Source organism: Amblyomma mixtum, chromosome 1 (genome assembly GCF_055824585.1).
Source record: "Amblyomma mixtum isolate Tamu chromosome 1, ASM5582458v1, whole genome shotgun sequence".
In the NCBI taxonomy this organism is placed as follows: Eukaryota; Metazoa; Arthropoda; class Arachnida; order Ixodida; family Ixodidae; genus Amblyomma; species Amblyomma mixtum.
The window spans coordinates 231,731,692-231,751,081 of NC_143012.1; the positions used below are offsets into that span (position 1 = coordinate 231,731,692).

The 19,390-nt window shown below is 45.5% G+C and overlaps 1 protein-coding gene across 1 annotated transcript in view; it reads left to right on the forward strand.

The window, feature by feature from the left end:
* LOC149371125 (uncharacterized) overlaps positions 1–5,331 on the forward strand; it is a 79,510-nt gene extending 74,179 nt beyond the window's left edge. Inside the window, exon 3 of the mRNA XM_089584834.1 lies at positions 5,208–5,331. Coding sequence (XP_089440960.1) covers positions 5,208–5,319 — 112 coding nt within the window. The 3' untranslated portion in view covers positions 5,320–5,331. The remainder of the gene's footprint in view (positions 1–5,207) is intronic.
* Positions 5,332–19,390: the final 14,059 nt, after the last annotated feature.

A 19,390-nucleotide genomic window follows, 5' to 3' on the forward strand; every position in this document is an offset into this window, starting at 1 on the left:
AAAAAGGAGAAAATTTGCTGTAGTATCGTCTTAGTTTCACATTTCCTGCTTAATTAGCATTTCTATTTAAGCGTAGAAATACAAAAAAAAGGATGTTAGTCGTTAAAACAGTTAACGTGTTTTTGACGTTATCACTTTTCCGAAGAACTTTCTTTTATGAACTATTCGAAACATTGCTTGCTCATTTGAAAATATGATTGCCCCCCCCCCCCCCCCCCATTTCATTACTTTAACGCTACTTTTGACACTTGGACTCTTCGTCCACAGATTAAAGGCAATGATGGAATGAGGGAACACAGTTCCAGCATGTTGCGCACTGCGATTAGAAAAAAGCAAGATCTTATACCCCTGCTCGACGTCGTTGTTACACATGCACTGAGTTCACTTTGACGTCATCGTCTTGTCTAGCCCCTAACCCCCCGCTCGACTGTGACAAGACCAAAAATCAAGAAAGGGCGTAGGCTTAACTCGGAGGATTTCCAGAAGATGGCGCAAGTCTGAAACTCAAAGGCCCAGGTTGCCAGCTTCTGCCGCTAAGAAAAAGTCCGGAAGGCGAACCTGAGGCTTGCCTCGTGTGGCCGGGATAGAAACGAACACCTGCACCAGAGGAACGCAGTTTAATTGCCTGGTATGAAGGGAGAGCATTTAATCCGAAGATGTAGTTGGTCAAAAAGAAGTAAATAAAAGAGAGCACAAGATTCAATGAAAGATGCTTCATTCTTGCCTTAATGATTTTTTTTCGCATTGTAAACTACGTTTGCACACATAGAACATTTTAGCTGGTAACACTAGCGAGATTGACGTCATAAGATTTAGAAACAGAGCGGTGTACTATTTCTTAGGAGCAGAACATTGCTTAATATTGGTAGCTATTCATCCTGCTCTACATCCTGGGTAGCGAACATCCATTGTTGCTTCTTGATGACGTTAGCAAACAGTCCTTCTTCGAGAAACGAGGCCTCAAATATGACGGCTGTTTGACCGAAGCATTTGTCACTGCGACCTATATTCGATTCTAACGTGCTTGTTTAAGCTCAATAAGAAGGAAATGTATATACATATATAAATTTTTCTTTGGTTGCAGTTGTATTCCCTATGCCATCTATAACAACCGAGAGTGAATGATTTACTTTAAACCAAATTGTCGCAGACTGTCTTTTTCCTTTGCTTACCCAGTGTTACTATGTCGTTTTCTTTTACGTTTATTGTTTTCCGTTCTATGCGTCACTTTTCCTAGGCGGCTAATAATACGGCGCTAAAGGAGCACCCCTGAGCCTTCGCAGTTTCTTCCAGAGAACGGACGAAAGAGGCTTCTTACACCAAGAGAAATACGGCACTAAGAGACCAGAAAACAGGAAAGACAGAGAGGAAGCGAGACAGATTGTCTCTTCCCGCTCGGATAGTCGTTCGGCGTGGTCGGCGAGGCGCGGCCAACGTTCCCTCCAGACTGACCGCATCCGGCTCCCCGCGGCGCCGACCGCACCGACGCATGATCTTGGCTCTGAGTCCACGCAGGTTGGGGTAGAACGGGCTGCCTGGCAGTGGTCATTTTGAGAAACAGCGCCGAGAAGAACGGTGAAGAATACCCTGTGTGCCAGACAGCTTAACAGAGCCCAGAGCATTCTCTTCAACGATTCATGATGTGAGTTATGAGACGCCGCTTTTGAGTAAGGAACAAAGCAGTGGTTTGAGTAAGGAGCAGAGTAGTAGGTTTCGGAAAAAAAAGAGAATAAACTTCGCAGAGCTTACTCATGTCAGTAGCGAAGATTTAAAGCAGCTGTTATCTGGCGCTCAAAATCGTTTTGCAGACCGCGAAGTGAAAATAGGATCTTTGTTTCATGAAAGAATAAGTAGATGACAATCTCACCAAATATGAGCAAAATTTACTGCTATAAGTTGTGAAGACATTCCAGCTAGATCTGATAGTCAGTTTGAGACTACAGAACGAATTTCTTGCGAGGGATTTCTCAAGAGGTGAAAATTAGAAGTATTAAAATTATACTTTGCCCATGCCACTGTTTTTCATGAACGATTATAGGCTCGTGTGGCATGTCCAAGTTTGTGTGTTCTAAGGACGCAGCGCAAGCGTCTAAGATCTACAGTGAGTAATAAATGTTATAATCTTGGAGACATCATGCGAACCGTCAGATGAACTGCTATTTGCGTTTGGGCAAGCTTTTTTTTCAGTAATTCAGTAAGGGTGTTCCAGGGCTCTCTTAACATTATTCTGACCAGGAACTTGAGGATCGCAAAACGATAAACACAGCCGCACATAGAGAAGTACTTAAATGAAATCAGAAGATGCTCATGCAATGTAAGCGCTCCTGTGCTTGCCGAGCCTAATTCTGGGTAATATACTTAGGGGGCGCAGCAAAGTTGTATTTATTACTTTCTAAGCTCATTTCACGTTCAACAAGAGTTAAAATGACCACTGTTATTGAAATGATATATTTAGTTTCTAAAATATGGCTCATTATTTTGCACTTAGCTTGCTTCGCATAGTGCACCTGTCCTGATGCGCATTCGCAATTCCCAGGACGCAGGCAAAAACGCAGTGTTCCATCCGTGTGAAGCTTTTCTGTTTAATAACTTCACTAACTGTTAACCGAACGCCTCTCTTGTTGTGAGCGTAAGTTTGGAGTCATCAAGTGTGTATTCTTAGCGAGAACAGTTCCCTAAGCATGAAGCAATTTCGCCAATGTTCAAGGCCACATAGCTTATCAACCTGCAGTTCAAGATATACGGGATCCTGCTGCTTTGCTTGCGATGAGTCTAATTTTCATGTTCGACTCCTCCAGAAAAAAAAGAACCGTTAACAGAAATCGTTGCCGAAAAGACCCCTTTCTGTAAAGAAAAAAAAAACAATTCCATCGTCAGCACAATATCAAGCAGCCGTCTTTTTTATAACCTTGACGCTCCACAGTGGTAAGAACAGAAGTGTCCCGGGCACTTTTCTCAAGCCTTTTCTTTTAGGATCGTACGTTCCCATCCCATCAATGCTTACATCTCTTTCAAAAGGTGTTGCAGTTCCAACCTGCTTCCCTTTCGGGCGTTTTCACGAGTAGGCATGCACAACAGGAATGTTCCGACAGAAATTGCGATCACGTTCTGGGATAACGGCTTTTCGAAACGTCGCAGAAGGACCTCCCGGCATTCCATTTCCTATTATTTGTAACGCGATAGTGCTAAACGCCCCGTTCCCCAGAAAATTCAGTGCTGGCGTTGTCGGCGTCGGGGTTGTAGGCGAAAAATTCCGAGCATGACTCTGGCAGGGGGCGCCCAGAGAGCAACTTAGGAGGCAGGCGGGCAACCTAGGTCACGTCAGGTTGTGGCGTCATTGCAACCTGCCCATTTGATAGATAGAAAACTGGCCACCGTGGCAGGTGGTAGTTAAGGATTGGTCTCTCAGGAAGAACAATCTGCGCCACAGAAGGCACATCGCTGGGAGAAGCTCTCATCGCTAGGGAGTGGCGAACCACTTAACCGCTGCCCCACTGCGCCAGGATGGCTATGAGGACTCGCAGGGATCTATGAATATAAAATAGAGAACGGCCTTCCGCATAAATTGGAATTAACCCACTACGCTACTGCGTACTACCCTTAAGGCGGATCTTAAGTGTCCCCTGCAATTTTCGTCATTCGTCTATGTCTGCATGTTTCTAGTATTGATTGGGCTATGCCACTATGGCTTACATTTTTTTGCGGAGCCGTCGTTTTCCGCGTTTAATAATATCCGACGATCTGCCTTAGCGGCAATGTGCATGAATCTTGCCGCACCTATCAGCTAGCGCCTCATATGAAAAACTCGATTTCGAATAAGGCAGCGTTGATGAAATTAAAATTCCGTAACATTGAGTTCATAATAATGCATACTTTACTATACTTTACTAAGCGTGATTTATTCCCGCATACACACGACAAAACTGTACTCTTTTCTAAGTGCCCTTTTGAAAGCACAGGAAATATCTTTCAATATGAAAGCATTGTTACGGCCTTGAAGGCAAAAACTGTGCGGCGTCAGGGGCGCGGACATCGGCGTCGGTGTGAAACGTCGACCTGTGTGTGTCTATGTGTCTCTGCGTTATGGTTTCTCCCGTGTGTGCGCAACCTTCATCTTAACAGTAACGTGTACCAACTAGACCGAAGCGAAGTTTTATAGAAGCTCGGCCTCCCATCCGTCCCGTTTCCCCTTCCCTCCCTCGTTCCACTTGTAAGAACGAGGAGGGAGACGCCAGACTAAGAATGGCTCAGGAAAAATCAATAAATGATGCAATTTTGACTGGAAAGGAATACAAAGACAATCTGATTCGGAATGGAATGAGATGTTAAATAGAAAAAGAATTGAAATGATATTGGAATCTGTATATAATCACATTTGGAATCGCTCATTGAGTGCAAGACAGTGGAATCATAATTGGTAATGTGTCATATTTGGAATAGATCGCAAGTGACTTAAAAAATAATAAGGACGATTATGATTCTCCCTAACACAAAATTTCAGCGCAGGTCTGTGACTGTCTCAGGCTCTGTGGGCTCATAGTTCTGACTTGCACAGTCCTAGACATGTCTGGAAACCATATTGCGCCGATAGAAGCGTTAGTTGCAGAAGACGCTGATGTGCAATGCGCAGAGCGAGAAGCGTGCTCGGCTGCGGAAACAGCTGGAAGAGCCGTACGATGGACCACCCCGCCGAATCAGCTCGGTCATCGATATCTTTGTTCCGTGAGCAGTGCAGTTTGTCACGGGCAGAATATGCTGCCCTGCAGTATATGCTGCGCCTAGCTGGCTCCCCTATCTGGCTGCACGTGTGTACTTCCGAGACTTCTGATGTTTGAGAAGGGGAGGACCTGCAGGCGTATGATGGACTCTAGTTACACAGCCTGGTGCACTTTGACATAAGCATAATTATATTTTCTTTTTCGGCACTGTTTTGCATGCAATAAAGAAAAAAAATTGCGGCAATAGCCTAGTGCTGTCGCACACAGTGGCAAGCGAAGCTCACCTGCTCGGAGCGCAGCTGTTTGAATCCTAGTCGCGGCAAAATTGATATTTATTTATTTATTTATGATTTGGCTCGGTTACATCGACGGTGCCGACGCCGCTCAGCCCCTGAACAAGCACTGAAGAGCTGAGCTTTGAAATGCCATCGCGTTTTTTGCGCATATATCCAAATGGTCGCCTCCAAATTTTGTTTTTGTCCCTTGCAGGCTTCCTGCCCCACATGTGGAAGGAGCAGGACTTGATCACAAGCGCTGCTTATTATCCACTGCTCTCCAAGCAAGCACAGGCTTTGCCAAACCTGGGGCATGGCTTATCTGACGAGAAACGCCGGGAGACATATGGTTCTTGACGGACTTTTATGCATACGGAACCTCGTCAAACATGGCGTGCTTTGTCCAATATGCCCTTGAGACAATAAAATCAAATCGTCTTTTGATCTAAACTACGAAAATTTCTGGGACCTCGAAATGAATAATTAAAAACCTTGAGGGTTCTATACTCGTATGCTTTCCAAATTCTGTAATGCGCGAGCTGAAGAAGCTCTTCAGTGAAGTTCGCTTTGTCTGGTGAGCGGTTATCGTCGAGCGCTTTGAGAAGCCGTTTCGCTCTCCGAGTACCATCAGTACTTCCATAATCGCGAGACGGCTTCCCAAGTCATTAAGCTCTCGCCATAGCTCTGATGCAGACGAAAATAAACACAGCGTTCACTAACTGCGCGGCCACTTCTGAGAAGATGTGGAGCATTATGCCTAGGCGCTCAGTTATTCAGTCCCGGTGGCTGCATTCCGAGCTTTCTGAACGTTCTTGGAATAAAGAAGCCGAGGGGGCAAAGAAGAAACTGAATGAGGCATAATTGCATAAATGGAAGGTTTCAGGAATATTCTGTGTGAATGAGCCACGGAGAGAACGCGCTTGCCGGCTCCAATTCGTGCGATCCCGAGTCAGGAGCACACGCGGACTGAAGTTGGGCGACCGATTTAAGAGTTAGTGCTAACTACCGAGAATGAATGCTTCTGCGACCATAATCTTAACAGCCGCCTTCGCTTTTCTTTTTTTTTGTGTACTTAAAGCAAGTGTTGCTTCTACTCTCACGAGTTTCGATGTCTTTTTTTTTCCACAATAGCGATTGGCAATAGCGTCCGGCCAGCATCTGACTTGGAGCGATCCTCTCAAAACTGTTCGGACGGAAGGATGCTAATTTCGGTGATTGTAAATTTGCTGCTAAACAACTCTTCAGCACAAAGACAGCAGCTTCGCAGTTTTCGCTTTTGTGCGTACATTTCTCTGAGAACTCGCGGCAACACTGCCTGCTTTCTTCCAATGAGAAAGACTAAAGTGGGCAGGCGATAAGACAGAGACGAAGAGCGCGAAGCGCGCGCCTCCCTTCTGATTCCACAAATAAATGGGACACGCTAGGTTTGTCAAGCCTAAGGGTTGCTAGAGTTTCTAGTAATGCAAGGGTTCTTAGGGCTATAATAATGCGAGGTGCTAGAGTTTTCAAGCGTATAGCTATAGGGCAAGCACCTCGACTGTAGCAGAAGATGAAAAAGAGGAGATCAAAAACCAGGAAGACTAAAGAGAAGAAGAAACCACTGTAACTGAATTTTTTAAAAAGGCGCATGTGCAAACACAATAGACTAAAGACACTTTTTTTTCCCAGACGCGGGTTCGATCCCGGCCACGGCAGCCGAATTTCGATGAAAGCAAAATTCTAGAGGCCTGCGTACTGTGCGATGTCAGTGCACGTTAAAGAACTCCAGTTGGTTGAAATTTCCGCAGACCTTCACTACGGCGTCGCTCATAGCCTAAGCTGCTTTGGGACATTAAACCCTAATAAACCAATAAACCAAACCAACTTTTTTTTCCGCATGGCGCTTCTGCCATTAATGGGGCATGGGTTTGGTTTCTGCCTCTAATAGATGTAGGTAATCCCTTGTGGTTTGTTCATAAACTGAACAATGCTGGATAGCTTTTGATGGCGCGTGATCACGCCGTTGCTTATGCATTTCAAGCGATGACTAGATATGTTGGGCTTCTTATTTTTGTTACGGGCGGGAAACTTGATCCAACGTCGGCTCACGCAGGCGTAGAAGGCTAACAAGGCAGCTGCCGATAGCCTCTAGCCGACCCAACGTCCACTCTTCTCTTCCAAAAACAACCCTTCTTTTTCTATTATCCCGGCTTCGCTCGTACGTCCTTGGCATTTTCCCCCTGCGAATCCGAAGCCCGCCGGGCGAGTTATGTTGTGTCGGTAGAGTGGCATGGCTTCAGACGAACAAAACGCGATAGTTAAGTTTGAGCGGAGCGGTGACCAGTTGCGGTGAGGCGCGAAATCTGATATGTGATGTCACTGATTCTCGCCACAACCACCTAAGTGCCATCGTAGTGGGCCAGTAGCTTTTGTTGCAATCCGCGGCGCCTGACTGGGCGCCAAAGCCAGACCACATCGCCCGAAGCGTAGATAACAAGCGGGCGGTGGCTATCGTTGCGGTCTTTGGAGCGCTCTTGTGAAGCAATAGATCGCAGGTGAGCAGTGCGAGGAGCTTCTTCAGCTAAAAACCGGCTCTCGGCAATGCACAGCTACTAACTGGTAGAAAATGATAGGATCGTGTACAGGATGCATCGCGGCGGCGAGCGTGCAAGAGACAGAAAACTTTATCCGGTCCTTTGAAGAGTGACCGTATTGAAGGCGTATGTGATGAAGAGCAATACAGTGTCCCAGTTCTTACGGCAAGAGTCCCCCACATGTCAAGGATGCCGGTGAGTGTTTTCTGTCTACAAGCGACGACGACAACTGCGGCCGGACGCCTGCAGCATTGTTCGGCAGACCCGATTGCGGCGTTCGCATTTCGATGGTGGCAAAACGGTCGAGTCCAGTGCACTGTGCGATTTCGGTGCACGTGAAAATGCTCCATGCTGTCGAAATTGCCGGAGACCTCTAATACGGCGTCCCACATAGCCTGAGTCTCTTTGGTATGTTCTACCCGATAAAACCAAACTAAACCCGAAACGAAACGGGAAAAAGGCACCAAAACCGATAGTTAAGCGGCGCTGAAAGGCCTGCACTGTCTCTAGGTTCAGCTTGCGAGGTTAACGTGAAGCCTCGTTTTGCTGGAATACCAACGGGTAAAAACAAGCAGTTCCGCCTAATTCTTGACGCTGATGCAGTTGAGGTCGCTGGCGGTTCAACTTTATTGCAAATATTCAGCCACCTCCAAAAAGCACGCGTACGCATGTTGTTTTCTGCAGCTACTGCGAACCTAGAACTTACTCCAATGCACGCCACAAAACCATCGCCACTTTGTATGCATCCGTGAAAAATATGCTGTTCAGGAAAAACAAATGCATTCTTGGTATTTTTTCGACATCACAGATATCTTTCTTGTTCTTTCCGCTCACCGAGGAGGCTCGCTAGCCACGGGTTCTAGGCACGCGCTTTCATCTTCACTATCAGCAGACACGTTTTAATTTAGGCGTTAAAAGAAGTTTTTGCCGATTCAGCAGCTTCGCCGCTGTTCCTCTTTCTGAGCAAAGATGCGTCTGAGCAGCTAAGCTGTCATCGCTCGTCGACCGCGCCGACGTTTCTCTGGGTCTAATCTTTCTGCCGATCTTTGGGTTTCATCGTTCTGCGTTGACTGTGGCGGCAATAAAAAGCTCCAGGAAACAAAAACGAAAAGTTTCCGGTTTCACCAGGCAGCGCTTTCTCACTTTGTACTCATCTGTTCCTTCTGTAACTTTCCTCTTTCACTCCATCGGTCATCATCGCCTACTGTTGCTGCGGTTGCATCGGTTCCGGTGCTCGTTAGTGATTTTCCGGGAACACCTAGATGAATCGCAGCTCATTGGTTTTCCACCCGCACCCGGGTCACGGCACACTTACCTCCCTTTTTGTTTTCGCTTCGTTCGTGATGCGTTCATTCTTTTTGGAAATCTCTTTTCTCCTCTAAGACGATTATTTTTATTCGGTATTTTTTTTCTCCAAACTGACATGCGCGCGCAAATAAGGAAATCCTGTTCCGGGGCCTGTGGTCTCAGCTGAAACTAAAGCAGAAAAAAATCCTGCCGGGCTGTCTTTCGTTCCTCCATCATAGAATTAATATCAGTGCGCTCCTGTCCGGCACAACCTCTAATGGGGCAGGTCCCGCAAGGAGCAATGGAAGCTAGCATGAGCACCGTATCGAAACGGGAGGAAAGTAACCGAGGAAATTAAGCGCGAAAACAGCGTCAATTCAGTAAGAGAAATGTTCGATTTTTGTGTTCAACGCATTTTTATTTATTTTTTCGTGCCAAAATGTGCGGGAGCGGAAACAAAAGTTTGTTGAGAGGAAACGAATGTTTGTTGATGTGGGGAGAGGAAGATTTAGATAGCCAGTCACGGGATGGAAGCATTGAGGAGCGAGTGAGTGAAAGCCGGCAGCGCCGCAGGTTGCTCTTTTTTCTAACGCCGTCGGCTTGCGAGGTTTCTCACCGCAGTGTTTTTCACTTGTTCCTGAGGTGTATTTTGGCGTCGCTGTGTTATCTGTGCGTTCAACTGTAATATCTGTTCTTTGTTTGCATTTCGAAATTACAGGAAGTCTTATGCTACTGCAGTTCCTACGGAAAGTAGCTAGGAAACGCTTACTTCCTAATTGTTGAAAGGTTATTTTGACCATGACAAACATTTTGCTTGCCGCTAAAAACAGTACATTGATGTTTATTTTACCAATGCAGTTTAAGACATAATCATATCCGGGTAAGCTCCGCTATATGTACTGCACTCGGTGCACACACTGCACAGAGAGCGGATCACCGTGTGTTTAAATTGCAGTGCCACGTCATTCAGAGATTAAATTTAGTGTTGTTGGGAAGACCAAGATTCGAAGCATCAGTGACCCTCAACGTTTCCGTTGACTTTAAAAACTGCTCTCAGAGGTTACATCAAATATATGTGGCAGTCTCTGGTTCTGAAAACATTCAGAACCTCTGAAAGGTGAACTCCAACTTATGTACAGAACTTGCTGCCAACAGTTTCTGTGCAGCATTTTGGGCAGTATGCTTTACTGAGAATGACTTGAAATGCTGATTAATTAATGCGTCGTATATATACCCAGACTGAGAAAGAAACACTTTTTTACGCCTCGAAACATGGGCATTAGACTGTAGACTTTCAACTACAGAGCTTCAGGAATTCCTAATGCACCTATATTCGGCCTTGACGACACAGGTTCCGATACACCTAGGGCTGAAGGGTGAAACAAAATTATTACGATTTAATGCAGTTGACCAACGCAGTAGTTGCATGTGTTGCGCCATAGAAGAGTCCGCCGCACCTCACAATGACGATGATGATGATGATGCCATCAGGCTTAGTGGCACACACGCACGACGGGGGATTCGCCAGGGTGCATAGCGGATAAAAAAGCACTCATGTACAAGGAGTGGACTATTTGGTTAATTTTTATGGCTTAGACTAGAATTTGTTCGAAAAATACATAAAAGGAAAAGCTGTGAATTCACATTCTAGCAAAGGAATATACCTGATGTAATGATATAGTCGTGAATGTAACTGCACACTCGTTTCAGGACATATCCCTTGGCGCTTGCCCCGAAGGAGAGGAGAATAAGAATAGATAGAGGAAGGGCTAGCCGAGCGAGGGGGATCTCAAGGTAAATTCTACGAAGAGCAGCGAATCACCGGCAGCAGAGGAATTAATCGGCTTGATAGCGGGCGGCGTCTTTGGCACGCAAACATTTGAGCGAGACGATATGGACTGCGGACAGGTGTGCATGGTCGTGTAAGACGTGGTCGCCATTTTGTATCTTGGACTCTTCTCTTCTACTCGCGGCCTTTTCTCCAACTTTTTCTTTTGATGTCATAGCCTCTAGTTCCTTAGTAGAAGTTTCTGATGGAAGCCAACCTGTATGATTTTCTGTCCCCTCGTGTCTTCGGACGCATCCGAGTAATCAGATCACATAGGAGAGCTTCTTCGGCAGAAGCGTGTCGCGATGCGCAGCAATCAGCAGTAGTGCATTCGTGTGCTGGCCATTCCTTACTCCAATATTTGACGAAACTCGAAGTAGAGGGAGCAAACGATTAGGAAGATGATTGATTTATTGAGGTTTAACATCCCAAAGCAACTCCTGCTGTGAGGGACGCCGTAGTAAAGGGCTCCGGAAATTTCGACCACCTGGGGCTCTTCAACGTGCACTGACATCGCACAGCACACGGGCCTCTAGAATTTCGATTAGGAAGATGACGATAAAAAAGACGGCAAAAGGGAAGCTAAGAAGAGGCAGCGTTAAAAGATGCAAACTTCCCGATTTCTCTCTATTCTAGTCTCTTGGCCCTTAATTGCAGTAAAACGCACAGTTGAGAGACTTGCTGCATCCCTGCAGGTGCTACAGCGCAAAACGTGCGAGAGACGAAGGCTACATGGAGAGCGCTTACCAACAGCTGAAAGGTTATTCAAAAAGACATGCATAATATGCACTCATTCTGCAGTCTGGAGCTCATGCGCTTCCCCAACATGATACAGAAAGCGTTCCTGATAGGAATTGCAGATACCTAGTTTCACAGTCATGGATAAGAAGAGGGGGAGTGTTCAAGCAGAGTGCGGTGCCTCAGCTAAATGAAAAGTTAGGGTACTTATAAGGATTCCAAATACACATCCAAAACACAAAAAAAGTCAAATCGCAACTAACCCTCAAACTCGTGCAGGGCGTTTAAGCATTGCCTCAGGAGTAGACCAGATAGCGCCTTTTCCTCCTTTCTCTTTCTATTCCTTTTCGGTACAATTTCTCACAAATTACCGATCCACCATCTCATTACTGAAGGCGGTCATCGATTGCAATCACAATTACCCATCACATTACCTGTTAGGAGACACCAATTACAGTTATCCATTACCAGCGAACAATAACCAATCATTATCTAGCTTACATAGTATGACATACTACACCGCTACATTCTCAGTACAATGAAGCACCTTGGAAACGCTTTTCATTCCGCGCAGTTTCCGACGCCTAATTAGCACATACAAAATTTTGTTTGATTTTATAATTACTATAGCATCAATACAAATTCTAAATACACGTTATTAAGTCATACACACAAAAACGCGATCAATAGCTGGCCCTCTAACACACCAGAACCAATCAACCTTCGTGGCCTACGCGTTGCGTGCCCTCCTCGCAGGCAGTGGGCCTGGGTTCGAGCCCCAATGGCGCATATTATTTCTTTAAATGATTAAGCTTCAAAAGAAGTATAATTAAGACGTTAAGACCTCCATGCTCACGTATATTCTTCTGCACCACTGGGAAAGTAATGACGACAGCCGGCAATTTCTGCAGGCAGGAGATAGTATTTGAATATCAAATTGCAGGCCCGACAAAGCAATTGCGTAGACCACGCCACCATTCATTTGATCTTCTACAGCTCTAGAAATGCTTTTAGCGCTCATAAAAAAGTATACGAAATATGAGCGAAATGCAGTGCACTGGCAGAAAAATTCCATTGCCTTCAAGTAACAGCACTGTTCGTTTTGTCTCCCTTATTTATTTTTGGTTTAATTTTCCTCCAGCTCCCGCATGAACCGATTCGCATTGTCTATGCAAATCTTTGTAGTTCACCGGCTTATTTTTCTTTCTTTTCTGATATAAGAGAAAGGCTTCACCGGAAGCGCTAAAAAATTTAATTGTCTAGACTGCGCCCAACGTTAGTTTTCACCGTAAATGAGTTCTGAACCGATGCACGGCCGTTGCTGTCTTCAGAAAATTTTTGACTCTTTAAAATTAGGTTTTTTAATTTCTAAAGTGGTGATATTGCCGTTTTTGCCGTGTTCATGCACTTCTCCAATATCAGGATGGATCAGTTGCCTCCTATATGCATAAATCATATAAGTAGATTATGAGAAGTGCGTACGCATTACCTTTCCGTAATGCGTAAGGCGAACGTATTAGCATGCAATTGTGGGCTTTCGACCTCGACGCAGATTGCCCACTGAAAAATGAAACAGAGGCACCTCCGGACGCTAATTCTAAAAACACTGAATGCACAAACGTTCGAGTGTTCGAGTGAAACACTCGAACACTCGGTTCAAACATCCGTCCCGAGCTAGCCTCCAATCTGATTACAGCAGGTATGCTATACTGAACCAGAAATCGTATGAGACAACCTGCAACATTGTAGGACGAATGGTTGCTTCACAATTTCGATATTTGATACGAAACTAGATTTTTGAAGAAGAGTAATGGTGCTGAAACTGTCTAACATCTCGGCGTACAACTCAACCATGCCTTAAAAGAAGGGGTAGTGTGGGAAGGTATAAACGTTGGGGTACATACATGGTCTGTTCTGAAAGTAGTAGGACTCATTTTTTTAAACAAAATTTATTCAAGAGAATAGTACAAACGATTACAGTTTTTCAAGGTAGCACCTTCCGCACCTACACGCTGCTGCCAATGAGTTTTACAGTTTTCGTACGCCTCCAGGAACGCCTGGACCGGAATGCTGTTTAGCTCCCTCGTCACGGCCTGTTGAACCACCTCTACCGATCCGTGATGTTCCCCCTTGAGCGTCGGTTTTATTCTCGGGAATACGAAAACGTCTGGCGGGGCCAAGTCGAGACTGTAGGGGGGCTGAGGCAGCGTTGCCGCCTTCTGCTGGGCAAAAAATCGGGGTCCTTATTCACATGATGAAGAAGATCCTACCGGTTGGCCTTTTCCTCCTCTGACAACACTCCCGGCACCAACTTCGCGAACGCTTTCCTCATTGATAAGTTTTCTGTCACGATCTCAAAAACTTGGGTTTGAGGAATGCTCAAGTCATCAGCAATCATTCTGATACTCATTCTACGATCATTGTTAAGTAAATGTTTCACTCGCTACACATTTTCGTTGATCTTGCTGGTCGAAGAGCGTCTGGAGCGGTCGTCTTCCTCCACTCTTTCCTTACCTTCTCTGAACAGCTTTTGCCACTCAAAAACACCTTATCTACCCATGGAAGCGTCACCGTAGGCCTCCTTAATCATGTTGTGAGTCTCTTTGCCCGTTTTACCAAGATTTATTCAAAATTTTATCGCGTATCGCTGATTCAGTAAACGCTAGATGATTCTGCGTGACGAGACGTTTCGACAGGGGTTCACAGTACAAGCGACCTCCTCTCTTCAACAGCCGAGAGCCGACTGCCGATTTTCCCCAGCATTCCCAATATCCCCCTTCAACGATCCTGCACGCGCAGACCACCGTCCGCCCGTTCGCCCAGGAAAAAACCAGTCCTACTACTTTCAGAACAGACCCTGTATATCGGTTCGGGTCCCTGTCGTAGTGTCCAACTTGGATAATGTATGTAAGCTATTTGCAACCAGAAATCATAAGACACCACACGAAACGCTGTATGAAAAATGGTTGCTCGCAAGTTTAGTACTAATGTAGTTAGAAAAACTGGCGCCACATTGATGTCAAACCTCAGAGGGGGTGTATATATCGAGAAAACACATGTGTATGTGTGTAGGTAATAGTGGTGCTTGGCTTTCTCTGTGCGTCTTACGGCCGTTTTTTTTCATGCCACCGTTTGGATATTTAGTACATCTGGCTGTGCGCACACTCATACACTGACACATACCGCCACATTTTCTCGTAACATGAAAAGGAATCCTTTCGCATTAAAAGAGAATAACATATCGAGATCCCGCGGCTTCCAGTGCTTCATTACGTATTTCAAATTCGATACGTGAAATAAAATATGGCATACACCTAAACTTTTCAGCACTTAAGCTCCAGAAACAAACTGGCGGAGAGAGACTAGGCAGAAAGCACCTAGACAGCCACTACGGTCCGTGCTTTTACGACTGCGTCGATAACCATCTTCATCCTGGTACATATCTGGAATTGTGCCCTCTGTGTCCTACAAAAAGTTTAACAGCCTGTTTCCACGCACAGCCTCCCACCACTCGAGAGAAGCGATTCTTACTAGCTCCGCAGGAGGAGGCTCTTCCCTACAATCCCTTAAGATGCGGTCGTAAGTGGCGTGTTCGCCACAGCGGAAACATTCGGGTTCGTCTCGAGAGGTGTACATGGGTGAAAGTTGAGCGGAGTTCGTTAGGGAGCGCGTTTGAAGCCGTCTCCACGTGGTTCCTTGTGCTTTGGACAGGGTTTTCGTGAAAAAAAAAATTCTTGATTTCCTGTAATCTCATCATAGTCGTAGTGGACAAAGTATTTTCTGGTATCTTGCATCTGGTTATCACCACCAGATGTTATCAGCGCTTTTTATTCATTTCAGTGGGCATGTAGTATGAGAAAACCAGGCGGAACGATTATCGCATAATCACACTACAGCGGCTGTCGAAGCCGGGATGAAATTTAAAAGTCGTGCTGAGCATCTAGTTGTCAAACCCCCTAAGAGCTGAATCGCCAACAGCTGCTGGAAAAAAAATCGGTTCCTGCAAGAAGCTCCGTGCAAGCTTTCCACCATTCATAAAATCTTTCAAGATGTAGGAAATAAATAAATCGTGCTAAGATATTATGAGCTATATTGGTAACTTGTTTCCTCATTGGGAGGAAGAAATGCGGGTGAGCAAAACAGTGACAATGGATACCCTCTTTTCTTTCTGGAATCGGAAGTGCAAGAAGGAATGCATCAAAATTCTTCTTACAAAGACACCAGAACCACAGCCGGCACCCGCTCTCCAATGACTTAATTGGGTTGTATACCTAGTTCCACTTCGATAAGTTAGCAGCATGTTGAAGCAGCAACAAGGTCATAACACATAGCTCAGTATGGTGAAGAACAGCACAGCAAGTAATAAATATTTTTATTTTTGCGAAACATTTCGGTTCTGAAATCTTAGTTGCTTTTCGAGTGTTCGTGCCATATAGTTTTCTTGACACCCCAACTGCGCTGCCAGTGTGCACTTTACCTGTTTACAATAAGGGAATCAAGGTGAGCTGCACTGAATCAAATGATCCGACTGGCACATTTCTGAAAGCTATTGCCACTCTAACAACGTGAAATTGCCTTCAGCTCTTATATTCAGCAGCAAATTAAGGGCAGCGGGAAAAGTCGTCCTGGGTCCATTCGTTCGCGTATTGTAAAAGCTTATTTCTTGTTTATTTTGTGCAAAGCTTTCTGAATAAAAGTCTTTCCTTCTTTGCTGTGGCGGTTAACACATTCTTGATGTGTTTCAGTTAAGAGCTCTATTGGCTCCATGCTGCTTAATGCCTGGCGCCTTTAGTTGCTATTGTGTCAATAAACCCAATACATTAAATGACAGAAATGTATGTCTACGGGTGTAATGAAGGGCTATCAAGAAAATATGTAACATTCTTTTTCTTCTAGATAAATGTACGTTCCTTTTTCGGATGTAAAAACGAAATACATGCTGTACTGTAAGTTGTCTAATGCAGGAATGTAGCAACCAATATTGTATGACGGTTGTCCTTTCGGGTTCTAAAAATTTGGCCGCTGTATAGAAATAATTTGGTACTGAGCTTTAAGTTCAAAAGCTCGAAGTGTCAGAGACTAATAAGCATATGGAGGAATATGTCATCAAAGCTGCGTGCAGTGGAACATAAATAATCATTAAAAGCTCACAATTCAGCCATGTGCATGCGTTATGAAACTGTGCCGTTAAGAAAGAGTCTGGGTAAAAACACATCACGCAAGTTGCGATGAATCATTATTGCTTGATTAGCAGCTTGTTCATTACCGGTGATTCTGCGTCTGCACACACATCAAAGACAGGCGATGGGAGAAACCTGACACCTCGACTTAATGCTGTAGAGGCGCCGAGGTTCTCTCCTTTGGGGAGTTGGAAAAATAATCTAATTCTTTACAGGAAATGACGATGCCTGTGGCCTCTTTTAGAATATTGAACGCATTTATTACACATTTTACTTTAATACAGCGTATCGATAGGCAGTAGCGTAACTAAAGAGTGTGCACCAGAAATGAGTCATGCTATTTTGACGATTCCTGAATATAAATCACATGTGTATTGCCTTCTTGTCTGAGTTACATGTAGGCTAAAAAATAGCAAGAACTGCGCAAAGTGACTTTAGAGCTCCAATATCGCGCGCACTTGACAATAAAAACAATAGAAAAGGTAGCGCCAAAGAAGAAACTAATAAAACGGTCTCCATCTCGCACAGCACTCTCTGCAGCTTGCTTCACTCACACTGTCAAAGATATGCGACTTGAATCGAATTGGATTTTATTTGCAGAAAGCAATTTTGCGGGTGGCGTGTGGCTTGGAAGTCTGACAAGGCGCTAGCCCTCTTACACCAGTTACAACCTGCGACAGCAGAATTACTTCCAACAGCAATGGTAAGGGGTGGGAGCGCTAGAAAAGAAATGAATTTTTTTCAGAGCACCGAATACATCATTTGTCAATAGAAAGTGTTAGAGAGAAGCAGCTCAATGTCCGTAAATGTGAAGCGCTCTCTTGAAATCAAGGTGGGTTATTAGGCTGTAATTAAGGGATTCCTAGCACTGCTCATTTCTTCCTGACTTCCAAACGCGAGGCGCTGCAGCGACGTCCACACTTCTGGCTCCTTGATCTCCCTGGTTGATTATAATTTAGCTCACTGAAACAAAGCTCGCACTTGGTAGCACAAGCTGTAAGAAGCTGTTAACATGAAAAAGCACGCGCTGCAGAGCTGCCGCCGGTAAACAACGTGGCTGTTTAGCAGCAACTGTACAAAAGCCAACGTTGGTCGTCTTTCCGCAGAACCGTTTCAAAGAACGTAACAAGTGCGAAGCCGGTCTGATCCTCTCGCCAGCCGCCCTTCCAAACAGAAAAGTAGTGAAAACTTTCGAGCACTGAATCTAAAATAGCCTCCATAACAACAAAGAGAGAAAAAAAAAGTCGGCGTTGAGACATGGGATATTTAAGTGACCTTTTTCCAGCAGCTAGAGTAAACTCGCAAATAATTCAGCGAACTTCTTTCTGCGTGTACAGCTTAATCGTCAAGGCTCAATACTGCGACGGCGTCTCCGCTCTCGCCGAGGAATGTTGCAGCTAAATCATCCTCATAACTTCCATTTATATCTCAGAGCACTTTTTTGTTCCTCTCTAGTCCTGTGTCGTCGTTGCTTGATGGCCTCATGACGCTATCAATACAAAAAAATACCTAAAGCACCACCAACGGATCCCGCCAATCGAGCAAATATTTGGAAGTGTACTCTAGGGCGTCTCTAAAGCCGGCGGGCCGGTAATCAAGGAAGTTAGATCTGCATCTCGGCAATAGCGAAGGTTTGATTACTTAAGACGCTGTCTCCAGATTAGAGAACTTTCAATGACACTTTAAGCCATGAAAGTTTTCTAACTCCGCTCGGCGAAAACTACCACTCCTCGCCAGACAAAGCACACTGCTGTGAAGGGCTTCTTCAGCCCGAACAATAACGACACTGCGGAAAGATATGGATATAGGATAGGCACGTTTGCATTTATGCTTGTCGGGATTTATTCAAATGAGAGCTTGAACATCAACAGATGATTTGATTTTCATCACGTAAGGACATCTCGCCTAAAGACTTGAATGACTTAACGTTTTTTGACTTCATGAAACTCGATCAAGTGCACATTGCCACCGTTCGTCCGGTCTTTCCCTCAAGCCCGAAAAGTGTCACTTCGCTTTCCAGGAGTTGAAGTTTCTGAGTCACATCGTGAGCGCTAAGGGAGTTAGCCCTGATCCCGATAAGACAGCCGCAATCGCTACTTTTCCCATGCCAACCGATAAGGGAAGTGTGCGCCGCTTTCTGGGTCTCTGCACCTATTATCGGCGTTTTGTGCGGAACTTCTCCCAGATCGCTGAGCCCCTCATCCGCCTCACGAAAGATGCCGAACCGTTCTTCTGGGGCCAGGAGCAACAACAGGCCTTCGAAGACCTCCGCACTCGTCTGCAAAGTACGCCCATCCTTGGCCACTTCGACGAGTCAGCCGACACTGAACTGCACACAGACGCCAGCAACATCGGCCTCGGTGCGGTCCTTGTGCAGTGGCAGGATGGTCTCGAACGCGTAATCGCATACGCAAGCCGCACCTTGTCACGCTCGGAGGCGAACTATTCCACCACTGAAAAAGAATGCCTGGCAATTGTGTGGGCAGTGACCGAATTTCGCCCGTACTTATACGGCCGCCCTTTTAGAGTCGTCGGTGATCACCATTCGCTGTGCTGGCTGGCGAACCTCAAAGATCCCTCGGGGAGGCTTGCACGCTGGAGCCTTCGCCTTCAAGAGTTCGACGTCACCATCGTTTATAAGTCCGGTAGGAAGCACAGTGATGCCGACTGTCTGCCTCGTGCTCCTGTTGAGGACAACCGAGCTGATCCCGACGACGATTCTGTGTTTCTCGGCGCCATCTCCACGTCCGTCCTCACTCAACACCAAAGAGACGACAATGAACTACGGCCT